The sequence below is a fragment of the Liolophura sinensis genome, chromosome 5 (genome assembly GCF_032854445.1).
Source record: "Liolophura sinensis isolate JHLJ2023 chromosome 5, CUHK_Ljap_v2, whole genome shotgun sequence".
Taxonomy (NCBI): domain Eukaryota; kingdom Metazoa; phylum Mollusca; class Polyplacophora; order Chitonida; family Chitonidae; genus Liolophura; species Liolophura sinensis.
In genome coordinates this window covers 4,858,265-4,884,871 of record NC_088299.1, presented here as the reverse complement: position 1 = coordinate 4,884,871, position 26,607 = coordinate 4,858,265, and the positions used below count along the sequence as shown (strand labels likewise).

The window sequence follows — 26,607 nt, the reverse complement described above, 5'->3', positions numbered from 1 at the left end:
TGGAGCAGTGTAATGTGAAAATGCGTCAATCGACAATGTTGAAGCAGGGAATCTGCACATTATGCAAGGGAGAAAACTTTGGCGGCACAAAAAAAGAAATATTACTTTTATACGGTGGCCTCCCCTGACACCCCCCCCCCCCCCCCCAATCTAAGGGAAGATAATCAGCGTTGTCTTGCGGTTATCTCCGGAAGATGGCGTTCAGAAAAGTTAACCTCTTACCTCTGACCGCTCACCCCGAATTTCCCGCGCTATTTCAACACGTGATTTAAAGATCTTTGTTGGAGTTGATGATCGCAGTGGGCTGTTGTGTTGAACTTAGAACCAGAAATTGGTGAGTTATGTGAATTTGTCGCATTCAGACAGTCTTTAAGATTATCCCCTAGCTTGCAAATGCATGCTAGTTAATTAGTACAACGAAATTATCGCGATCTGTGGCTTGCTATGTGTCAGTAGATAAGTTTCCGATGTGCCGGGGGACCAATACCGAGGTTGTGAACCGAAAAGAAAATTACTTCAGGTCTTTTTGAAAACGTCAATCTCACTGATACTGTTGTTGTTCTGATGTTTTAAACAATATAAAAGTTTGGAAGTAATGTCCTGTGGGTTTACTGTGTACTGTTGTGTCGCCTGTTGTCAGTCATTACTTGTGAAACGCTCGTGACGGGCAACCATTCTTAGCCAGATAACCATTGGCAATCAACTTCTTTTATAGTATTAGTCTTGTAACCTAACCCCACTTTTGCACACTGTACTCCAAGCTAAATTGAGGTAAAAATATCATTTTCAGTTCATTGTGACATGCTTACAGTTCAATAATGGAAGGAAAAGTAAAAAAAAAAAAATGAATGCACTGAAATAGAATTTGTCTGCAGTTGCATGCATGTACTTCATGCATACGAGTGATACCATCCATATTCAACGCTTTCTGTTACAAGTAGTTTTGGTGTTGAACGCAAGAATTTCATTAAGCAGTGACCATGTTTGTTTGTTTTTTTGTAGCAGTCAGTTGAAGTATGTCGTCTCCCGCCACTACCCCACGTAGGAGGAGCAAAAGGGGGAGGAGCGAAGAGCCCAGCAGCCCCCCGGAGAGTGCTGGAGATAAAACACGTGAGTGGGGATTAACAGGGATGAGAGTCTAGGGTTAAGAATTATCATCATGAATTAGGAGAAAAAAAGTAGCCCAGGGTTAGCCCTGAACGACCCCAATTCCTTTTCGTATCCTAGCATAGCCTCGATGGAGTCTCGAAGCTTACAATGTTAATTTCGTACCCAACGAAGGTCCAAGCCAATTGTCTTTATTATTGAACAAGTCTCGCGCAAATAAAGGACATCAACCTGCTTTCCGCACCCATATGTCCCTACTCGATTTAGTGTAAATGTATTATAGCCATGAAGGCTTCCATCTTCCCACTGCTCCACTATGAAGCAGGACTTACGCGTAGGGACTTACCATGGTGGCAGTGGACAAGGAGCATATACCATGGAAGCCTTCATGACCATAATTAATCTATTCTAAATTGAGTAGAGACGGATGATGGCAGTGCAGTGGGTGCAGAAAACACGCCTTTAGGTAGGTGCCGTTTATTTGGCTGAGACTTGTTCGATAATAAAGACGATCGGCCTGGATCTTCATTGAGTACAAAATTTACATTGTAAGCGTCAAGACTCCCCAAGTGTGGACTTCTTCACACCGAACGACCTCAGCTCTGTAGTACATCACTGACCCGACGCGAAAAGGACTGACATTCAGTTCAACTGGTTCTTCATATAACTGACATCAGTCTGCCATGTGAATACAATCCTCATTTTTAAAATTCCTAAATTCTTCTTTATATGAAAACTAACATTAAATTTAATAATATTGTTCAGCTGAGCTCGCTGTATATTATGAGTCATTGACCCCATCTAGTGGGTGCCCATCTTGTAGTCATTTAAACATTTGTTTATAATCATCAGTGTGTATAGAAATATCACCTTTGTTATGTCTTTGTATACATCTGTACTCTGACTTGTTGAATAAACATATTCCAACGATGCTGGGCCAGTATAATAAAAGGAGTTGAAAGTCCCTCTGGGCTAGCCTTTGGCATGAACTTTGACATTTGAAGTCAAGGGAAAAGGTGTCAACAGACTACAAATACATACAGATGATGTGTTAGAGTGTTTTCTTCCAGCATGGTTTATCAAAAAGGCAGAGTTTTCTCCCCTGGCAAACAGAAAATAACTCCTTATTTTCATCGGAAGTAAACATATTCAACTCCAGAACATATTTTTAGTATATTTAATTTCACCTTACATTAAGTATTTTTCATGTGACACATTTTGCTTGATTCTTATTGATTCATCTCCTTGCAGGGTCACTGAAGAGTTTTTGGTTTGTTTTTTTGAGTTTGATTTCTGTTTAGTCAGGAAAACAAGTCTTGGCATCAATAGTATCATTTGGAGGACTCTATGAGTTTGTAAAAGTAAATTTGCATGTACCAAAGACAATATTCATCCTCATTTATGCCTTCATTCGGCTTTCATGTGACCATTTGTGATCGTTGCACTTCCTGTGGTTGGTTAGACCTCATAAAGTTGAGCATCTACAGTGTTGCACTTTTTTAGAGGACTTTATAGGAATAATGACTTGTGAAGAGTCACAAAGAATGTAAAAATTTTATCTTATCATATGTGACTGTTGTTTTCAGCCTCAAGGAGAAGCACCCGTTCTGGAGCATCAACACGTAAGTTTCGCAAAGCTAAGTTCTCCCCTCACTTTTATATGTTTATATTCACCTTATTAATATATCGTTGCAAAATTTCGGGTGCAGACAGTCTGAAGAATCAGAAGATTTCTGAAATCACAGATATCTTCAATTAGCCATTGATTTGTTGTTTCTAACTGGAAAGTTTTTTCTTACCTGAGTGACTGATTTTTCAAGACATGATAAATGTTTCACGATATTATTTGCTTGTTTTCAGCGAGCAGCACAAGGAAGAGTGCCCGTAAATCTGGACATAACAGTACGACCTCCTCCCCTCCCTCACAGCGCCGCCGTATAGACACCTCCCCTGGGGTAGATCTAGCACCCATGCCCTCCTCGCCCCCCAGTGGGAACCTGGGAGGATCCGGAGATGCTTCACTCTTCTCCAGCCCTGCCCCTCACAGAGGAAGTAAGAGATTTGTTGTCCTCCACTGAATAATATGTTTGTTTTTACGATTGGCGTTTTACGATATTTTGGAATGTCCTGGTTTCATAGTGAATGTAAGTTGTCAAAAATATCTTAGTTTAGAATTCATTATACACAGGAAATTGTTATTCTTGAAGTACTTGCTGATCCATTCCAATGTTTGCCCATTTTTCCAGTCCCCACCAGTGAAATAGACCTCAGCTCTCCCCTTAACTATGGAACCCCCAGCTCCCGTGGGGCTCCAGGCACTCCTATGACTCCCGGTGTCGGGGCGACGCCTATTCGACAGCGTCCAGACGTTCGCAGTGATCGGAAGATCCGCCAGGTAGCTGTGGGGGCTACGGATCCAGTGGTAAGAAACATGAGAATGATTTACATGCAGGTAAAACTGGATTGTGGAGAGTTTAAAAATAGTCAAAAGTTGTAGCAAAAAATTGCTGATTTCACATTACGCTTTTTGCACCAGGTTGTAATTTTATTTCAATAAATTATTACAGTTGATTATAAACTTTCACCTAATGTTAATGTAGAAATAGTGTCGTTGTAATGGAAACGGCAAGTATGAACTTAACACTTGTCTGCAACTTTCGTTGTGAATTACAGGCTTGCTAAAGAAGCAAAGTGTTTCCATCACAAAGTATGCAGATACAAAATACATCATTATCCACAGAAAGTTTGTTAACCCAGAGTTATCGTCCGCTTCGGGACCGGTAGATCCAGGATCAATCCTTGATCGAGTCACACCTAAGACTTTAAAAGAGGAAGTTGTAACTTCCTCGCTTGGCGTTCAGCATGAAGGGGATAGTGCAACGACTGATTGACCTGTATCAGTATAATGGCTCGGGCGGGGCGGCTTACTTGCCTTCGGTAAGTCGTCTCAGTGAAGCAGCACTAAATAAAAGAGCGGTGGAAATCCGTCCTGCAACAAGGAGGCACATTACACGTACATGCACCCTAATGATTCCTTCATCGTCATATGACTGAAAAATTGTTGAGTACGACGTTAAACCCCAAGCACTCACTCACTCCCTTGTTGCAGGAGGGCACCCGCATGACAAGTGAAATCACAAGCGACTCTAACGCAGGACCACAGCTTGTAATCTGGGGCACAGACGTTGTGATCAGTCACTGTAAAGAGAAATTCAAACGCTTCATCACGAAATATGTCGAACAAGACGTACAGACGGATGAACAGTTTGACGGAATGGACATCAGTCAGCCATACTATTTACAGAGGCTGGAAGAGGTAGGTAGATTGAAATGCAACAGCAGTGCGAACATGGCATGTTTGTGTGAATTCATTCTGAAATCTGAAGTGCACTTTAATCCAACTACAAATGGAGTTCTGCTTCCTACACCCATAAGCCAGAGTGCTTTCACCAAGTGAAAAATTCACGAACTCTGAGTTAAAACAATAAAAAATCAGTATTTGGTCTCATAATGCTACCACGAATGAAGTAACTTTTTATACTTTGAAAATTTTTTTTGTACAATTTAAAGTACTAAATATGTTATTAATTTCAGAATTCTCCATGCAGTAGCTGACAAAGATTACCATAAAGTTGACTCCCATCACTAAATGAAAAGTTCTTGAATGCAGTGAAAACAACCAATCAAAGTTCAGTTTATTTGTTGGCTACGGTCTTTCAAGGAATTTCAAAAACAACTCTTCCTTGTTACAGAATACTTCCTTTTTTTCTCACATTCTGAAGAAGATCTGAAAATGTTCCATATTGAGACAGTACTTTATCACTACTGTTTTTTGAGCAGAAGGCCACCCTGGAGGAGTAGTTATCTCCCTGATTAATTAATTAAAATCAGTTCGGAGCATTTGTTAAAGCAGGCGCCTACCTGCTCAATTAGAGAAGTACAAGACTGGGTAGCTGATAACAGCCTTCTCAGTGGTGTAACTTAACATTTACAGTTGGTTGCCATCAGGGCAACCAAAACCCTAAAACTGGTTGCCCTGAAATATTTTCACTTACCTGGAAATTTTTTTTCGCATCAAAACTTAAAAATTTCAAAATAGCAAAGTTGGACACGAAACAGAAGATCTTTCCTTGTAAACTATGAATTTAGGCCAGTATATTCAAGGTCCATATTAGAAAGCTGCATAAATCCTTGCTTTAAGCCTTCGTTGTTAATTACATAATATGACTGCAATTCTTCCTTGAAATTGAGACATACATTTTATTGGGTTATTCCGGAACTGGATAAATATGATCACAATAAAAAGATAGCGATCAATTAAAAACTCTTATTGACAGATATTATCATGAGCACACAATGTATTTATGTATGTCTGGTTCATGCCCGTATTCTGCTTCAGTCGCCCACGGAACCTTTTATTTCCAAGATTCTACAATCTGCCTTTGTCATGTCGTTGTCGTATTCTTTATCTGTAGTAGCGGACTTAGACTTAGAAGCTTGCCATTTTCTGTTTTCCTTTGCTAGTGGGCCTTATTAATTCATCAAAAAGTGCTCTGTCATCACTTAGCAACCACAAGCATAGTGGCATTCAAATACAAAACAGAAGTACGTTCTCGGAGCACGATGAAATCTCGGCAAGATGATCTAGAGCGTGGAGAGTGAACACCAAAAATATAACATCTTTCTGGTTGTTCTGACAACCATTTTATTCAAAGCTCGGTATTGATTATGCCTGGGTGGACAATTTACGTCAATAAATTTATTTATATATCCATCTGTTTGATAACATAAATGCTTAATGCCATACCCAAGAAATTTTGTTTCATTAAATAGTATGCTGGATACACTGCTGATCGGCAAAAAAATGTACTTGCCCAGCCTGGCTGGCAAGTTGGCAAAGCTAACTGCCCGACGCATTTTCTGCTTGCACCAGGTAAAAGGAGAACAGTTAAGTTACTTGGCTGCCTTCTAATGAAACCCATGTGTGAAATCTCTTACCACCGCTTTATCAACAACAACGCTCCTTTAATTTTCACCCAGATCAACATCATTGGAGAGCCATTCCTGAACATCAACTGTGGCCACTTGCAGCAGTTTGACCCGGAGCTGTACCGTCAGCTGATTAGCTACCCGCAGGAAGTCATTCCCACCTTTGACATGGCCATCAACGAGATGTTTTTTTGATCGCTTTCCGGACACCACACTGGAGCACCAGGTACAAGTGCGCCCATACAACGCGGAGAAGACGAAGAATATGAGGAGCCTCAACCCTGAAGGTAAGGGATTCATATTAGTCCAAATTTTAGAAATAAAATTTGGTGGGAAGGGGTGCTAAATTGAGTTTCCAAAAAATTACTGGCCAATTCGGAATCTGAATTAAGTGTTTACAAACTAAGGTTAGTGTTATGTATTAGTATTATGTAATTGTCTGTAGATTTCTACGAACATTCACCGCACCATGCCACAGTCTTAGAAGATTCAATTTTCACACCCAAATTGTAAACATTTCTGTTTCCAGCCACAAAATTCAGTTTTACAAACTAAATATGACACATATGATTCCATGATTTATACAATTGGTCTAGTGTTGAGAATTTTATTTTCTTTGAATATTATAGTTCTGAGCATGCCTCTTTTTAATAAAATTTGCAGTTCACAACCTGGATCATTATAGTTATCACTGGATCATTATAGTTATCACAGGATGATTATAGTTATCACTGGATCGTTGCAGTTATCACAGGATCATTATAGTTATCACCGGATCGTTACAGTTATCACTGGATCGTTACAGTTATCACAGGATCATTATAGTTATCACTGGATCGTTACAGTTATCACAGGATCATTATAGTTATCACTGGATTGTTGCAGTTATCACAGGGTCATTATAGTTATCACTGGATCATTACAGTTATCTTGTTCAAGCAATAGTTTTTCCTATTTTTTATGTCAGATATTGACCAGTTGATCAGTATTGGGGGAATGGTGATTCGCTTGTCCACTCTAATCCCTGAGATGAGAGAAGCTTTCTTCCGGTGCCACGTCTGCAACAACACCGCCACCGTAGAGATTGACAGAGGCCGAATCTCCGAGCCTACCCTCTGTACTCACTGCAACACGAATCACTCCTTCTCGCTTGTCCACAATCGCTCCCAGTTCTCTGACAAACAGATGGTCAAGATACAAGAATCTCCAGGTATGTCTTGGTTCGTGATTTTGGCTTATATGAGATTAAGGAATTTGTGGCTGTGTAGAACAATGTATGTACAGAAAATTTTTTATTTGATTTTTGAAGAAAACATTAATTTTTACAAAAAAACATGGTAATTTGATTTCTTATTTGTGTCATTTTTGAAGACACCATCTGGCCCTTTATAGTTGAACTAATGCAGAAATAAGCCACCTGTCGGGTGTTTTTCATATGCCTACTTCGGTGGACATACAGTGGTTTAATTTCTGAATGCTAATGCAGTTTTATTTAAAATAAAAATTATAGCAAGACGGCAGTTTAAAGCTTGTTATGCTGCGTGAAAATAATTAAAAATAGAAGATGGATTTTCTTGAGCCAGTTTGGCTCTGTAAAACTGAACTCACCAGTGTGTTTTCCTAACATGTCTTATTCTCCTTACTAGAGGACATGCCGCCTGGCCAGACTCCGCATACTGTGGCAGTGTATGCTCACAATGATCTGGTGGATAAAGTCCAGCCTGGAGACCGTGTCACCATCACGGGTATCTACAGAGCCACGCCCCTCCGAGTCAACCCCAGGCAGAGCAACGTCAAGTCTGTTTACAAAACTCACATCGATGTCGTGCATTTCCGTAAACTGGACACCAAAAGGTTGCATGAGCAGAACGAAGATGAAGATAGGTGAGTTTCAGTGGAGATTGGGCGGGTTTCAGTGAAGACTGGGTTTATGTGACACCAGTTTTGTTTTGTTTTGTTTTAAGAGAGAGCCAACTCCAAAAAGTCAAAAAATGGAATAAAAAGAATAAAAAGAAAATTCACCTTTTATATTGGTTGATTTGGATGAAATTTTTTATGTTTTGCCTGTTTTTCAAGGCTTTTTGATCATATAAATAGGTCTTCAACCGGAAAATTATAGTGTGATCGTCAATAAATTCCACATTAGAAGATTTTGAATTTTTTTTATTTATGTCCTCTGACAACATTGAAAAAAGATTTATTTTCTTTAAAAGGGTGTGGCCTTACAAGAAATTAAATTTCCTTGAACCTTTTGTCTGTTGGAAACATCTAAGCATAATAAACTTGTGATGATGTCATTCTTAGATTTTGTGGTCTCTAAGAAGCACAACTTTCTTCCAATGGATGGATGAGATATTTTAGGGTTCTAGAAAGGTTTCTCTCTTATGATGTTGTAAGGACATGAAAGGCACTGTTTACCGACAGACATCGCTATTTTTGAAAGCTTTTAAGCTAGAAGTTTTGCATCGCAGGGATTAAAGTGATTTCCACTAATTTAGAAGGTAATTCTCTTATAATTTTTCGTCCGCTTCGGGAGCGGTTGATCCAGGGTCAGTCCTGGTTCGAGTCACACCTAAGACCTGGAAAGACTAAGTTGGAACTTGCTTGGCGTTCAGCATAAAGGGGATAGTGCAACGTCTGGTTGACCCCGTATCAGTATAATGGCTCGGGCGGGGTGTCTTACTTGCCTTCGGTAAGGCGTCCCAGTGAAGCAGCTCTAGATAAAAGAGCGGTGAAAATCTGTCCTGCAACATGCACTGTAGGGATTTCTTTGTCGTCATGACTGAAAAATTGTTAATTATAGTGTTAAATTCCAAGCACTCACTCACTCACTCACTCTTTAAATTTTTCCATTTCCATGCCACCTAATCCTGACTACTAATGTAAAAGAGGAAGATCAGATCACCCCCAATCAAACAAATAAATACTTCGATCAAAGTGTATTATGATATTAAATTGGTCCATTTATTTCTCTCTTTTCTATAGCAAAGAATCTAAGATGAGCCAAGATAAAATTGACTATATCAAAGAACTATCCAAGAAACCTGACATTTATGAAAGACTGGCGAGAGCAATTGGTGAGTTGTTGTTCACTGTTAAACCCACGGTCTACTGTTCACTGGTAAACCCATGGTTTTTTGTTCACCAGAAACCTACACACAATACCTACTAGAAAGTGAACGATAGGGAACTAATAGCATGTACTGTAATTCAGCAAACTTTTCGTATGTTGGCAAGGTGTTTATTCAAGCCTATTCTGAAGGCATTATTGTGTGCAGACTGATAAAATTATACTTTGTGAAGCCCTGAAACTGGTCAATCCAACCAATGTTATTTTATGAATAAATTGCTCTGAAAGTTGCTCTGTCATATGTGAAAAGGTTGAGGAATTAGAGTACATGTATGTAGATAATATGATCATGTCAATAATTTACAAGACTGACAACTTAAAGATTTGAAAGATGATGAGTTCAGGTCCAGCTCATTCTGGCTTCCTCTCTAGTCATAGGCGGGAAGGTCTGTCAGCAGCCTTCACACGGTTGTTGGTTTCCCCCCAGGCTCTGTTTTTGGGTCACCGTAATGCTGGCCGCTGACTTGTAAGTGAAATCTTTTGGAGTATGGTTTGAAGCTCCAATAAAATTTAAATAATTAAAACATGGTACACCTGAAGACAGATTTCATTATTTGAGATGTAAAAATGTTTTAATAGCTCACATATCACAAAGGGTCAACAAGCTAAAGATTACAACACAATTTCCATACAGTGTTTGAATCACATCCTTGCTGTTGTCAAATGTTTTCACATGCTTAAAAAAGGGTCAGTGATTTATTTCTGGCACTCTCTCTTCCTCCTCCCTTGAACCAGATTGTCAGTATGTTGGCAAATCTTATTTATTTGATTGGTGTTTTGCGCCGTACTCAAGAATATTTCACTTATACGACGGCCAGCATTATGGTGGGTGGAAACCGAGCTGAGCCCGCACGGAAGGCAAATCTTACGCACAGCATTTAGCACACACATGAAATAAGTCAGTCTGTGTCAGTCTGTGTCAGTCTAATAGACAGGTTCTCTGCCTTCATAATAATGCTTTGTTGACCATGTAATTTTGCTTTGCTAGCCCCCAGTATCTATGAGAATGAAGACATCAAGAAGGGCATCCTTCTCCAGCTGTTCGGAGGATGCAGGAAGGATTTCTCACATTCAGGCAGAGGCAAATGCAGGTGAATAATTCCAAATATACAAACATCCATACACCAAATTTTCACCCTCCCCTGCACTGCAGCACTTTCAGTTTTTCACTAATGTTAAATGTGATAACCTCATAAAAATTGTGTCTACTAATTTTCATTTATTACCACAAAGCAAAGTAAGTAACAAGTAGCATCAGACTCTGTTCCATGATGATAACTTTGGTGCCTCAGCTAAAGTTTAAAAGTATATAGATGGGAGAAAAGTGTGAGGTGTATATTTCGATATGTGGATGTAATTCATTAGTGGTAAGAGCTGCTTGCTCTTCGTTTGCTGGGAGACAAAAATTGTGCGTACAAAATTGTCTTTGGACAGGCAGTTTGTAGATTCCCCCACTCTCACTGCTTGGGTCATGAAAATTCTTTAGAAAGATTTATGATTTTGGCTTGTGGAAGCAAACAACTTGGCCCAATGATTATTTTGTTCTTGGATAACTACAGATCTGAAATCAACATTTTGCTGTGTGGTGACCCCGGTACCAGCAAGTCTCAACTGCTACAGTACGTTCACAATCTGGTCCCACGGGGTCAGTACACCTCCGGGAAGGGATCGAGTGCTGTGGGTCTGACAGCCTACGTCACCAAAGACCCTGAAACGCGCCAGCTTGTTCTGCAGACGTAAGTAGTAGCATGAAATTCATCAGTGGCGAAATCCTGCTTCAGAATGAGGTTCGCAGGTTGTCAGATATTCTTGTGTGCATGTCGATCATATTATTTCGAAGGAAATTCAGTTCGAAAGCCAACATTTTGCATGAACTTTGTCCCGTAATTACAGTATTCCCATGACTTTGCCACAAGGAATGTCAAAGCTCAACGAATTAATTCATAAAACATAAAAGTAGATTTGTACAGGTGTATTATTGAACACCTGCCACCCTATCTGTAAAAGTATATAATCTTTGGCACTTTGTTTAGAAACAAAGGGTGAAAGTGTAGAAGTAAAATGCCATACTGTAATTTTTTAACCATTTTGCATGTTTGCAAGGTGTTTCTTTCAAACATATTCTAAAAGCAGTGTTCTGTGTAGATTGATGAAGTCATATTTTTTGTGAAGCCCTGAAATTGGGCAAATCCAACTAATGTAGTTTTGTCTCCAAAATCAAATTATGAGTGTGCATAAATGTCTGTGAAAGATGCTCAGTCACATTCAAAATGGTTGAAGAATTGGGGGAATGCAAGTTTGAGCGAATTTGAGATTCATTGGCCGAGAATACCCACTTGTCGCTGACTGACAATGGCAGCATTGATCATTTTGCAATTTTAAAGTATCCAAAGGGCACAGCTACAACTGGCATTGCTGGAAAGTTGAGTTATCCCCCCTGTCTTGGCTGAGGCGCTACGTGAAGGCCTGTTTTCATATGCTGCTGATGTGATAAAACTTGAGGCATATCATATTTGGAAATAATTGTGATAGCACCTGACAGTGAACACCTTAGGCAAAAACTTTAATCTTGTGTTCGTATATTGTTGCTAACTATACATTTATCTTATTCTCATTAACAACAGGTTGTGTATTTTGCTAGAATGACAGACCCCATTGTGTATATTTGTTGACACACCCATGTTGTATTTGCAGTGGAGCTCTGGTACTCAGTGACAATGGTGTGTGTTGTATTGATGAATTTGACAAAATGAATGACAGTACCCGGTCTGTGCTGCACGAAGTAATGGTGAGTTTCAAGCGTTTTAAATTCTAAAACTTGGGGTTTCCTGTGACCAACTTACAAACAGGGTGCTTTGTGCCAGCTTGGGTAGGACTGGGAACTGGACACAAATTTGCAACTGTTCTTATATTTTGTTTTACAGTAACGTTTTCGATTGTTTTTAAGATTTACGAAATTGAAAACCATTCCTGTAAAATGTGCAGTGGAGTTTCAGACCATTTACCTGTTTAAATCACCTGTTATTCAATTACCTTGTATGACTGTGCCTACATTTATTTATATGAGTGTTTTTTCATGGGCCTGTTGGTGAGAATCACCCAGAGGCCCACTACAGAGGCGCAAAGAAATTGCCAGAAGTAGTTTCACCCAAGTATGACGCGTCCGTGCGCTTAGCAAAATAAACCATGTGTTATGGTCAGATATTAGCTCCCTTTTGTGATGTTCTCTTCATTGTTTTGTTGAGAGTTATACGTTAAGATCATGCATTGAATGAAAATTTTAATTATGGTTGGAGTCGTGCTTTCATTTATTATTCGTTTCGTGTCACGAATGCGCTTACACCTATTTGGAGAATCATGACGGTAAATGACACATACCAGTCGGTACCTTGATTGCCTGTGGTAGTGTATGTATCAGACAGATTTACACCAGGTAAGGTAGCCTACATTCATGTATCTAACAGCTCCTAATAATATTTACAGCAATCGAGCGCTTTTGTTACGTCACCAAAAATGGTGAGAATGAAAGGTTTACAGCAAAGGCTCATCTACCACTACCAGCAGTTGGGGAGAAATTACTACTGTGATGTTTGTATTTAGTGACATTCTCTAGTGTTTGCCATGAAGAAGATGTAACAGTGGCTAAGAAAAAACGGGTATTTGGGTTATTTTACAGCAAGTTCTGCTACTGTACTGCATGAAATCATCTTCATATCATCCCAATGTATGGTTTTAATTCTACATTGATCGTCAGTTATTTGTGCTGGTTAAAATGCCCAGTTTCCAAGGTGTACATGTATCGGTAATTTCTGATGAAAGATGCTAATAGGATGAAATACGATGATCATGAAAACAACTAGTGTTCAGAAACACTTTAGATCCGTACTATGTACTGCCAATAAGTAAAGCACAAATAATAAATTTTTGTCTTCCGTAATAGGCCTACATTTGGATTTAGCATAACAAGCATATCATGTTTTGATCGCAAAAGGGCAGTTGATCGTGTATACAGAAATGTTTCGACAGGTAAAAAAAAAAAAAAAGTGCTTGTGACATTAGGCAAGTTAGCATAGAATGAAATAATACTTCAACCCCTGCTATCGAAATAATATGAAAAGGTAAAGTTGCCATTGAGTGAGTTATGGGAATAAACCCAGTTGGCCTACAGGTTGAGGAATAATGAATAAATGTATGCCTGCGAAAGTTATTCACATGAAATAATCCATTTATTCCAGAAGTCGTGATTCTGGGCAGTCAACATGTACATACATATACTTGTAGTCCTATATGTAACTTCAAGAATCACTGTACCGGTATATCTGTGTAGGCCTATAAAATGTATGTCTTTTGATTTTTCCAACCTTGTTCACTCAATCAACTTCAAGTTTTCCAGGTGGATTGCTGGGGACCCAAACTAGTGAAGTGTTCAGTATTTTCAAAAAAATGTGTACTGCAGTAGGCTTCCTTAGTACTCCCTCTCTTGGAAAAGTAGGGGTACCGCACTACCTGAAAATCACCTAAAACACTGCTTGACCCCTTGGGTTACTGCCCAATAGTTGATCTTCCTTATTGCGTGAATGCCAACAAACATATTATCCAAAGTTTTTCATGGTCTGGTAAAGAAGTTATCTGTTAAATGCTGGAATTAGCTGTTAATTACGTATGCTATATGTGATTAACATTTGGATATAATCCTGAAAAGATCGAAAAAAAGGTTGACAGGTATTTTATGTGTCCTTGCCATATTTGTACTGTTGAGATACAACTATACTATGTAAGGACCAAAACATGTATTTTATTATGTTATGTTGCCTTGATTTGTTGCTGCATATGACAGTGGTACAAATAATGAAGATTGTCATGCTCACACTAACTGAACTAATAGATTTGGAAAAGACTTAGTTGCAAAAGAACTTCGGGAAAATGTGTACAATCTTACAGTATATGATAATACCACATTGTGGTACAATGCGTTCTCTATACATGTCCTGTATTACTGACAGAATAACTGATAGGCCCTTTGTGGGTGTAGAAAACCAATGAATTGTACCAGAAGACAATTGGTCATTAGTTATTAAAAAAAAAAACAGAGAAAGAGCAATAGAACCATTTCACAGCCTTTAGGCTGTAGTTGAAATGATTTTGGAATATTTCTTTCTTGTTTTTGCAGGAACAGCAAACCATGTCCATTGCCAAGGCTGGAATTATCTGTTCTTTGAATGCCAGGACGTCTATTCTAGCTGCTGCCAATCCTGTGGAATCCCAATGGAATAAAAACCGGACAATCACAGAGAATATTCAGTTGCCCCACACACTGCTATCCAGGTACTAGTCATTTAAATTCGAAGAGAAAGCAAAAAAGAAAGTATTTATCAGATAGGTATCCAATAACAAGGAAACCAGTATTAAGCAAAATGTTAGAAGTGGTATCTTACAAAGCACTGGCGGCATTGAGATCAGGGTTGACACACATGTAGAGCACAGAAACACAAAAGGGAAATTCATCGTTGACACAGGGTGTGCATATTAAATCGCATAAATTACCAAATTTCTGAATTAGTATATTGTGTGTTAGAATCAAAGTGAAACAAAATGTTACTGGTGGTATCTCAAAAAGTATAGTATGTATTGACTTGAAGGTTTACATGTGTATAATACACAATGGCACAAAGGGGGATGTTCCATCGCTGATACACGGTGTGCATGTTAATTACCGTAAATTACCAAATCCACGATTTCTGAACTTTGTGTATTGATCTGAAGTTTAGCGTTCATGGGTCTCCAACAGCCTTGCTACTATAGCAAGAGTCAATTTACAACCCATCTTGAAACTTTAATGCTTGTATCATAAATCTTTCTTGTGGAATGAGTCTTGCTAATGTTTGAACTGAGGAAATGGCTTTCATGGTTGTCTCCCCTTTTACACAGGTTTGACCTGATATTTTTGATCCTGGATCCACAAGATGAGCTGTTCGACCGAAGACTGGCCAATCATCTCGTCTCGCTTTACTTCCGCGGAGTGGAAGAGGAGGAAGAGGAGCACGTGGTAATGAACTGTGGTCATTTAATTTAGGCCATTTACCATAATTTGAGTACCATTTGAATACTTTTCTGCCTTGATAATTTAAATTTGGGGTGAAATTTACCACAGTCCTTTTGATTTGACTGGTGTTTTACACCGTACTCAAGAATATTTCATTATACGACAGCGGCCAGCATTATGCGGGGTGGAAACCGGGCAGAGCCCGGGGGAAGCCACAACCATCCGCAGGTTGCTGCCAGATCTTCCCATGTATGGCCGGAGAGAAAGCCAGCATGAGCTGGACTTGAATTCAATCAGTCCTTTTGATGATAAAACTGTGTGCTTGTAGGATATGGGGATACTGAAGGATTATCTTGGCTATGCTAAGAAATACATTCACCCCAAGCTAAGCGAAGACGCTGGTCAAGCCTTCATACAGGCCTACATAGAGATGAGGAAGATTGGCAGTGGGAGGGGCCAAGTGTCTGCGTATCCAAGGCAACTGGAGTCTCTGATTCGATTGGCTGAAGCCCATGCCCGTATGCGTCTATCAGATACAGTGGAGATACCAGATGTAGAGGAGGCTCGCAGGTTGGTTTTGTTTCAAGAATTATTAATGAAAAAGAGACCTCTAGATTATAATTCTTACATAACTTAATGAAGGTTACCATGAAAATGAACCAATTTGAGATCATAACATGGAGAATTACTGAAAGCTGCTGGAGTCTCCGAGGCCAAAGCTGGAGGCTGCTATTATAGCTAATGATGTACTGTATGATCTTCAGGTATGTCCAGTGTTCTGTATTCACGTCAAAATGATCAGCTATGTTAGATGTTAGATCAGCTATATCTTGTTACTAAAAAAAACAAAATATTTATGATTTTCTTTGAAATTTTGTGAAATTTTGAAGTGGAAAGTGCATATTCTGAAGCCAGATAAAAAAAAAAAAAAAAAATAATATAAATGTCAGAAGTGAATTTCAGTTGTCTTTGCTGCTTGGCAATTTTCAGTATTACATTATAAATTTTGGTGTCAGTAAATTATCTATTAACTTTTCTCTTTGTGACAGGCTGTATAAAGAGGCATTGAAGCAGGCAGCTGTGGACCCGTCAACTGGGAAGATTGATATCAGCATTTTGACAACTGGCATCAGCGGGGCAGCCAGAAAGAGAAGGGCAGAGGTCATGCACGCGCTCAAGAAACTCATCTCAGACAAGGGGAAAGTCGTCACCCTCAAATATCCAAAATTACTGGACGAATTTAAAGCCAGCTCAGATTTCGTGAGTGTTCTATTGATCTTGAATGGATAGATTTTCCACTAAGCTGGACAGGTAGAAATTAATGAAGGTAACGCATCCTCTAAAAGTGAGATGTAGCCTCAGCATGTGCGAATTTAGCTCTTGCTGTTTGGGCTCGAGTTAAGTCAGGAGGTTTCTCATGTACCTGGTAAAAGTCTGCTTTACTTCAGGCACTCAGGACAGCATTGCACATGACACGATCCTAGCTTCTGGTGCAAGCCCACAATTACTTAACAAGCACAAATTTGAAATAACTATTAAATGTTGCCAAAGTCTGATGTCATTGCACTCCGGCCACCCCGTCTTGGTACTTCCTGGCTTTATGTTTACAGTGATAGGTCAAGTTTTGATTTTTCTGCTGTCCATGTGCTAAGACGTTCAGGATTGTCTTTAGCATAGCGTTTCAGTGAGTCAGCGCTATCAATGCACCAGCAGGGTATCGGCTTGCTAAATGTCACGATTTCACTCTGATGTCGAATGTTGTAAAGCCAAAAAGGATCAGTGTATTGAATGCCTTATGAACTTGTATAGCCAATGGTCATTACAGTTAATGGGTGGGGAGAATTTGTTGAGTTGTGAATATAATACATGTAATTGCTGAACATTGGTGCAATTTGATGCTCTTACATTTGCATACCGGCTTGACCAGTTAACTTCAGAGAGATATGTCTGAGAAAAGTTTGAAAATGTGACATTGAGATACTGTTTGTTTTCTCTTGCCCCAACAGCCAATCACCAAAGACATGTTTGATGATGCACTGAAAGATCTGCAAGATGATGACTACTTGATCAGGACAAATCAGCTCATTCGTCTTTGCCAGTGATTAAACAGTGGCCAATCAGAAATCATTTTACATCTTTGCCAAAGGCATTCCATGAAGGGGAGTTGACGTATTTACTTGCAGTTCATTTACGTGAAAGTATACCTTGATTATTGTAGGTTGAAAATATAAAACCTTAACTTCTGGTATTTTCTTGGATACATTTGCTGTGTAAATAATGAAGTGCTTCCAAATTAGCTTTTGTAATAAATCTGTAATTTCCCACCCTTGGAAAATATGTACTAGGAAGACAAAAAGATATTGTTACGATTTTATTAATGTAAATAAAACAATACATCAGAAATCTTATGTATATGTGATGGGTTGAAACTCAGCTGTGAAAATTTTTAAGTGAAATTCTTAAAAAGAGATTATGTAGTTATCCGAGATGTTACAGCAATCAGAAAATTTGCATGCTTTGATGTCATTAAATAATTGTAGAGCATCTACATTACATCTGTTTTTGACTTTTACATAACCACTGAATCAGTTTGTAGAAATGACAATAAACCACCATGCCAACTTCAAATGTTGTTTTTCATCTTTTATTTGTACAAAACCTATTTACATGGCATAGATATGTTTTATGTATTCAAGTGCAAAAAAAAAACAACCCTGGCTTTTGTCTGAACAAAAACCCTGTGTTGAAAGGGCGCCATTTTTCTTTCAACTTTACTCCACTTTTTAGCTGTTCATCAACACCGAGTGAAGTTTGAAATAACAGTGAAAACAAACTGCACTATCGTAAGGACCTTTTATTAGTAAAAAAAAAAAAAAAAGTGGAATGTTCGGCGTGTGTGTTGGGGGTGAAATGAAGGAATATCAAGAGTGGTTGTCGTGGCAACACACTATGACAGTGAGAGAAGTAGTAATATTCATTGTTTATATGGTTAAAATAAATCTTTGGTAGAAACCTGATTGATTATGTATCGTGACCTGAACGTCAGTTTTCAAACATGCCAACAATAATAGCAAAAAAGCCACAGGGACTAATTTCATCTGAGGACAATCCACTGCTCTCTTCATGGTCTGACCAAGTCAAAACTAAAACAATGCTTGGTATGCAGATTTGCAATATGGCGGAAAGCAGCTTGTGGATAAACACTGAGAGACCGCAAGGAAACACAATCTATTTGTGATAAATGCTCAACCCTCCTCAGATTTGATCCAGTCTTGTACTTGGGCCTCTTACCTGAGTTAGGGAGGCACACACACTTTCCTTAAGATGTGGTAATGCCTGCAGTATATACACCAGCCTCCGGCTGCCATTCGTAAAGTCTAAATGCAGAGCCCCATTCTCGATCTAAGACGGCTCGTCCTTCTGTACTACACATGAACCTCATTGGTTCATGGCCTGTACAACAACAACTGCTTTGTCATTGCTGGTAATGAAAACTGGGAGGTGGAAGTAGTGCAGATGATTGTTTTGATTGGTGTTGTAAGCCATAATCAAGAATAGGAAAGAAACCAGGGATTAGACCCAAGACCTTCACCAGATTGCTGGCTGACCTTCCCATGTATGGCCAGAGAGGAAGCCAGATTTTGCTGGATTTGAATTCAAAGCGAATGTATTGGTGGGAGGCCAGTTGGTTGTTATGCACATAAGCATAAACTGTAAGAAAAAAATAAGTGCAGCATGAATGTGGTAAAAAAAAATTTGTCCTTGTATACTGAATATATATATATATATATATACTTATATATTTTTGTCCTTACATATTGAATAGAAAAGCACTGTCTACATAGCATCATTCCCCCATTTCCTGTTTCTTTGAGTTTGACTCAAAAAAAGCTTCCACAACTTAATAATGATTTTACTGTCGTAATTGAAGTCGAGCGATCACTGGAAAGACTCTTTTGTCTTTTAAATCAGGTTTGAACTCTGATTCACAGGGCATGTTTTTGTACAATTGTTAATGTGCACTGCTGACATACCTAATTATAGCAATATCTGTGATGCAAATTTGCATAGACGATTCTCCTAATGAATACAATTTCAGTGGGATAAAGCACATCTTATTATCAGCGTGGAAAGTTGATATTAAAATTATGAATGCAGTAATTCTGTCTTACATGGTAGATACACATCAAAGCACTGAATATTCAAAATTACCTACTACACTGCTTACTTTGAAAATGCTTGTAACTGGACTTAAGAACATTCATGGTAACACCAATCAAATTCAGAGCCAGCTAAAATCTTTTTTAACAAGCGAGCTGAGAATATGTATTTTGTCAATGGTTTAAATGCCAGAAATTACCCTGCATATATTTCCCTTCTGAAATATAAAGCCTACATTTTAATACTACATATCAGCGAAAATGTGTAGCTGTAGTTTTAACATCAATGGTGACACAGATTGAATGATAAATTTTGTTTGTGTATTTTTTTTTTTTAGCTCAAGACCAGGGGCTAATTCCCCACAGCCCTTTCTAACTTAAGTCAAAACTTAAAAACTCTGCACGACGCTTAGTTTTTGTTACTGAAAAGTGAAATTTTGACGCATTTGTCTTAACATTGATGTGGGGTACAGAATTTTAATTACTAAAACCCCAAAACAAGCTTTGAAATCTTATTTCAAATTTTGACTTAAATCAGAAATGACTTTGTGGAATTGGCCACAGGCTGGGGTATAATGATGGGTGGGTAGGGGGCAGAGTCAAAAGCACTATACTGTATAAAAACGAATGCAAGTTGTGGATAGCTTGTGGTGTATAAAAATAAAGATGAAACAATCCATAACAGATATATATCTATATGTATATATGGGTTTAAACTTTAACAAAAATGGTTAACAAATTCCTTTCCAGTTATTATATCTCTGGGGTAATAAATATCGCTCAGTATTAAAGTCAACAACTACAGAAAAAAACGACACATAAATATTAACACTGCTCAACAATAACAACATTGTGACAAAATAAAGCACTATTCCTGTGTAAACTGAATTTCTAACTCTTAGTCATCTCTTTACTTATACAGGCATGATGAGATACTGGTTCAATTCATACATATCACTCTGATCACAGCTTTAGAGATTGTCCAAATTATAATAATGTCATCATGCAGTCAAAATGTCGCTAACGTGTACTTGCTTGAAATAACAATAATAATAATAATAAAAATATCACTGCTAACATTCAATAAAAATCACAGCTAAATAACAACTAAAATGATGAAAGGTTATCTTTTGGATTACCATTCAACAACTACTAGTACACAATGAAGAAAGCGTGCATCTGTATAGTAGGGTACATGCCTGGAATAGCCAAGCTAAGGGAACAGACCTGGAATAACCAGGCTGAGGGAACAGGCCTGGAATAGCCAAGCTGAGGGAAAAGGCCTGAAATAGCCAAGCTAAGGGAACAGACCTGGAATAGCCAAGCTGAGGGAACAGTCCTGGAATAGCCAAGCTAAGAGAACAGGCCTGGAATAGCCAAGCTGAGGGAACAGGCCTGGAATAGCCAAGCTGAGAGAACAGGCCTGGAATAGCCAAGCTGAGGGAACATGCCTGGAATAGCCAAACTAAGGGAACAGGCCTGGAATAGCCAAGCTAAGGGAACAGGCCTGGAATAGCCAACCCAAGGGAACACCCAAATACACATTAAGGTACACTTTACAGAAACATTCAACCAAGAACACACAACACCAGCATTACTGTATTTAACCAACATCATATCAGTAGGTGAATGTCCATGTGAAGAAGTATAGGAGCAGTTTGCAGTCAACAAGAGAATCATATAAACCCTGTCAATTCTTGCCTCATATACAGGTTTTCGACACTCATTACATAATAAATACATTAATTATGTAACAAACACTTATTACGTAATAAACACTCATTACATAATAAACACGCTCACTATGTAATAAACAAAGCCATCACAACAGCTTAATCATTCTTCATAAGCAACCAAAGCTTACAAAGACGACCGAGGCCATTATTAATATTACAACAGACTATAATTTCAACAGTGTGAGCTCAAATCATGGCATTTTTTTAATCCTGTTAAAATTGATGGCTTTTTTTAATGTTTTTTACCACAATATCAACTTTTCTAGTAACAGTCGTATACATAAAAAGTACATTACAAATGCCTGGAAACGATATAGCTGTACATCAAATTTCAAATTCAATTCATTACATTCTTTTCTTTGGTGTAATTAAAATTCGCATAATTATCCTGACGCCTAGAATATATAACTACATGTACATAGAAATGACATCATATTAAAACAACAAACTGACACCTTTTAGAGATGTCTCATAAAAAATGTCAACAACTTCAAATCACAAATGCTCTCCTGATAGACATACACGTAATAAAAAATAGGGTAGATCACAACCTTTTCAACCATTAAAATGAAACACGACTTCATTAATGCAATTCACAGTGCACATCAATATGCTTCAAACATAAAAAATCCATTCTCAAAAACTACCAAAGAATAAAAAGGAAACAAAAACCAGTAGATGCAAAATGTACAGGAGATAATTTACACCATACAACTGGTGTTTGATTGTCACAATTGACTTTGTGTGTGTGTGTGGGGGGGGGAGGGGCAAATTGTTACAATTGGTGATTTTTTAAGGGCAAACTATCAACGGCAGTGTGATTGTTGTGATTGTAAACAGTAAAACCTCAAACAAACATTCCTGAAATTGTATAATACACCAAATGTATATATGAGATGTGTGATTTCTAATTTTGTACATGAAGAAAATCATTAAAATATGACATCTGACGATTTCACATTGTTCTCATACAATTTACACATAATAGAAAATCTGAGATCTTTCATGCTGGGTCCATATTTCTGTCATGACATTATCAAATATGCTTTTATACATTATCAACTTTTACACCTTAAAATATGGTTGTTTGAAGACAAAACAAAATAATAACAAAATGGTATCGCTAGATTCACTAAAGCACAATTTCATGTGAAGTAAAAAAATTTTCCACTACATCCCTTCATTTTTTTCTTTTTTTTGTCATTTTCTTTTTAGCCTACTCCCTGAATTTAAGAAGAGGACACACACTGTGTGCTAATTTAAACTATCAAAGACGTGCATAGTTTGAGAACGAAAACTATTACAACAGCACTCCACTCAAAACAGAATTTTCCAGATATGCAGTCAGTCCACGGAGCCATCGTTTCTATTCTTACAACACCACTACTCCATCATGATGAGAAAACCAGAATAATTATAATACTGTGTGCTCATCTACTGAATATCCAGAATCTCCATCTTCAGCATTCCCCTCTTAGGTTCAGTCCTGTAGCGAGCCAAATCCTTCCTCGTCACCATACCCAGCACCTGCCAAAAACAAGTTACCTCACTTCCATTAAAATTTATTTGTTTATTTACCTCATTGGTGCATTACGCTGCACTCAAAAATATTTTTGCTTATTTTCCAAAATATCAGTCGCGATCAAACACACGACCACCTGGAGGTTGCTGTCAGACCTTAAAATTGAAGATTTGCTAAAACATGCCTAATCTAACCACGCTTTGGGAAACTAATGTCGCTAAACATGGCCTGAAATTAACACCAGTAATTAATAAGTTTGAACTAATCCCTTCAGAGTGAATTCATTCCAAACAAACTGAGAAGGTTTTAATATGGCATCACCCAGATTGAAAGCATGTAAAAAGGTACATTATAAGACATAACGATGAAGTTGTATGGGGCCACTTTCATAATGATTTGTAAGTTATATTTACCCATAACTTTTATTCTAAAGGAAGTCTAGCTTATAATGCCATAAGGTGATGAGATTTACAAGACAACGTTATGAAAATTCGGTTAATTTGGTTAAATTTTGTGAAAGCTGGCCCTTACATGCAAATATAGTGAGAGTAACATATAGCTATTTAGCCATAAGAGGGCTGAGGTGCAAAGTGTCTCCACTTACCTCATTTGTATCACTTACAACCACCAGGTGGCGTAACCCTAACCCTCGGAAAATCCGAAACACTCTTGGTAAGGACACTTCCTGTGTGAGACAAATCATTTACATACCCTCAGCGACTACGCACAACAACAGTCTCCTGCCATATATATTTTATGCGCTGACTTTATACAAGTATATCCACAAAGTGTCGCGGTGATAGAGGCAGCCAGTAGATCGGAGCCAAACTGGACCTCAGCAGAAAGGTTATCTGGACACTCAGGCCCAACAGTAAAAATGCTGTATTCTCGATTTTTACCAACTACATTCGCAGCAGGATAAAGAATTTATGCTCATACCGCATTTACTTATTTCTTTGACTGTGCTTAAGCCCATACTGAAGAGTTTCTCCACTTGTACCATGGCGGTCAGTTTTATGAGTGGAGGAAACCAGTGGCGTAAACCACTCCCCTCTGGCAAATTACTGATGAGCATTCCCACATGTAACATACAGATAAGCACACCGTATTCGTAGAAACGACCGTGACAAGTGGTCTTCAACGAATGTTACACTGTCTAGATGTCACATTATCAACCACTTACTGTCAAGAAAACTCCACAAGCAGTAAGAATTGATGTGGATATTTACATGTTACTCTACACCATTTTCATCAGTGTGTTAGGCAATTTTTGTGCGTCTAAAAGTAACTTGAGCAAACGCTGTCTTAAAACAATTTTTAAAAGCATATTGCTTGTAATACATGTATTAGAATCACTTCTAACACAATCTGAATACTGTTTACCCAAAAAATAAAAAAAATAATAAACAAAAACTGGACCACCAGTTACGCCAGTCATGGCAGAGTGAAGAACAGACAATGCCGTGAATTTTCACTTGTTTATTTATTTGACTGGTGTTTTCATCATACTTAGAAATATTTCACTTGTATGACTGCAGCCAGCATTATGGGGGGAGGAAACCAGGCATAGCCTACAGGAAACTCACACCTTCCACAGGTTGTTGGCTGGCTTTGTGGCAGAGACAAAAAAAAAAGTTAACTGACTTTATAAGTGAAAAGGTTCTGTAGATATGGTTGAAACAGAGAATATTTTACAAAAGGGCAAAGGGATTCCGCCAACCATAACAGACCGTATGACCCGTAATATGGATGTATGAAAAGATAACATGTCTCAACTGACTTTAAATATATATATTTATTTATTTATTTGTTTGGTGTTTTTCGCCGTACTCAAGAATATTTCACTCCAAAGACGGCAGCCAGCATATGTTGCTGGCAGAAATCCCGATGTACAGCCGGAGAGGAAGCCAGCACGAGCTGGACTTGAACTCACAACGATCGTGGGTAATTACACTGCGCTAGCGCGCTAAACAACTGAGCCACAACTTACTTTAAATATGGTATAGGGAAAAGGATTCATGTAGGGGCGCAGATCCATGACAAAGTCTTTTTCTTCATCACTGATTGTTATATCCTAGAACAAAGAGAAAAAACCATCCAACCATGTCAACATAGAGCACAATTACTTGTACTGACTAAAATTACAGACATATTATGGTATATAACATGCTCCAAGTGCAAGCACATATTTAACATTTCTCAGGGGTTCAGATTTGTACAAACTGCCTTTGGCCTTGATTTAAATGCATGGAAAAATTTAAAGGCTGATCTTGTCATAAATTCATTGTGTTAATGAAGTCAAATGAGTATTTTTGTTTTTTCTAACTTTACATTTGCTTCAGTGAAAAAACATTCAGGCCTTTTTGAAGTTCAAGCAGTCTCAGCCAATTTCCAAAACTTCTACCAAGGAAGTGAATTTCAAAAACAGGGTTCAAGGCATGAAAATGTTCTTTAATAGCTGAGTGGTAGAGGTGTGGACTCCAAACCCAGAGATCACTGGTTCAAATCCCCAGTTGGTAAGCCCGGTCACATAGGTTTTCCATTACTTTCATGTTAAGCTTTCATATGGAGAATAATGGATACTAGTTTTGTAAATAGTAATCATACAATATGAAATTTAACGAACATTGAAGTATTTTCAAGAACCTGTCACAAGTAAACCTTTCTTTAAAGATTAGCTGTCAAAGGTCTTGCAAACCTTTCAACAAAATTTGAACTACATTCCAAGGACTTCATGTCGGCTTATCTATCGGGTTCCTACAAACAGTTTAACAGCTGTTGTGTTTCTACTTCACACTTCAGAATATTACTCTTTTAACCGGCAGGTAAATTTGAGTAGAAATTTTCCTTGATAGAAGCAGGATGTCAGATGTCACCTGACAGACTAAGTGACTGACTGACTGCCAGATAGACTTAAAGTCTCTGTTACCAACCTCTATGTTGACTGTCCACGGATATTCATTTCTAAAATCTTCCATCTTTATATTTTTTGGAATGGACGACCCTTCCTTTGCATAAACCTGCATTAAGATAAAAATGTAATGTAGATGTAAATGGGCATACTGGTACTGTAACTCTTCCACCTTTTCAACCTCTGAAGAACATTTTTCAGTGAAATTTATGCGTATATTTATTATAAAAATGACACAAAAATGATTTGTTTGTGTCACTACAGATGCAAGCTCCAGTGCAAGTTATTTCTCTACACCACAGTTCTCTCAGAATGTTTCAAAATATTGTTTGCAGTGGTGGTTGAAAAGGTTGAAGAATTAATGTGTGTCCTTGAGGATGGTATTTATTATTTATTTATTTATTTATTTATTTGACTGGTGATTTACGCCGTACACAAAATATTTCACTCATACAAGGGCGGCCAGTATTATGGTGGGAGGAAACCGGGCAGAGCCTGGGGGAAACCCATGACCATCAGCAGGTTGCTGACAAACCTTCCTACTTACGGCCGGATAGGAAGCCAGAATGAGCTGGACTTGAACTCAAAGCGACCGCATTGGTGAGAGGCTCATGGGTCATTACGCTGCGGTAGCGCACTAACCAACTGAGCCATGGAGGCCCCCGGTATAAACACTAATCCTATAAAGCAATCAAAGTGGGTGTAAATGTTGTACAGTATGTGTGTAGGCCTACATGTAGACAGAAAGCATTCATCAACTCACAACTTTCTGTGTGTACAAAGATAGATCAATCAAATCAAAAACATTCAAATTCCAAATAATGTGCATTTTCTTCAATCTTTGAATACGAATGGTAACAAATTTCCTGCTAAAACATGTCAGTTCCAAGCTGTGTACAAATTCATCAAATCCCTGTTGTTACAGTAATGTCCTACATGCAATCCTTCTCTTATTTGCAGAAAGATTCAAGACAACAAATAAATATTCTGTTTACATCTCGCATGTACT

General features: G+C 38.2%; 2 protein-coding genes across 3 annotated transcripts in view; one reads left to right on the top strand and one right to left on the bottom strand.

Annotated features, from left to right (window-relative positions):
- Positions 1 to 270: 270 nt before the first annotated feature.
- On the top strand, positions 271 to 19,523 carry LOC135466058 (DNA replication licensing factor mcm4-B-like). The gene is given in 19 exon segments (XM_064743468.1): positions 271 to 334; positions 1,003 to 1,110; positions 2,694 to 2,729; positions 2,968 to 3,159; positions 3,354 to 3,529; positions 4,217 to 4,423; positions 6,148 to 6,282; positions 6,284 to 6,383; positions 7,064 to 7,306; positions 7,743 to 7,980; positions 9,082 to 9,173; positions 10,215 to 10,317; positions 10,786 to 10,962; positions 11,921 to 12,014; positions 14,397 to 14,551; positions 15,155 to 15,272; positions 15,598 to 15,839; positions 16,319 to 16,529; positions 17,276 to 19,523. Coding segments are annotated over 18 exon segments (2,709 nt in total). The 5' UTR covers positions 271 to 334; positions 1,003 to 1,016; the 3' UTR covers positions 17,372 to 19,523.
- A 10-nt stretch (positions 19,524 to 19,533) lies between these two features.
- LOC135466059 (H(+)/Cl(-) exchange transporter 7-like) overlaps positions 19,534 to 26,607 on the bottom strand; it is a 52,920-nt gene continuing 45,846 nt past the window's right edge. For both annotated transcript variants that reach the window (XM_064743469.1, XM_064743470.1), the window contains 4 exons: positions 25,621 to 25,707; positions 24,678 to 24,761; positions 23,292 to 23,372; positions 19,534 to 22,692 (listed from right to left, as the gene is read on the bottom strand). In XM_064743469.1, coding sequence (XP_064599539.1) covers positions 22,600 to 22,692; positions 23,292 to 23,372; positions 24,678 to 24,761; positions 25,621 to 25,707 — 345 coding nt within the window. In that variant the 3' untranslated portion in view covers positions 19,534 to 22,599. The remainder of the gene's footprint in view (positions 22,693 to 23,291; positions 23,373 to 24,677; positions 24,762 to 25,620; positions 25,708 to 26,607) is intronic.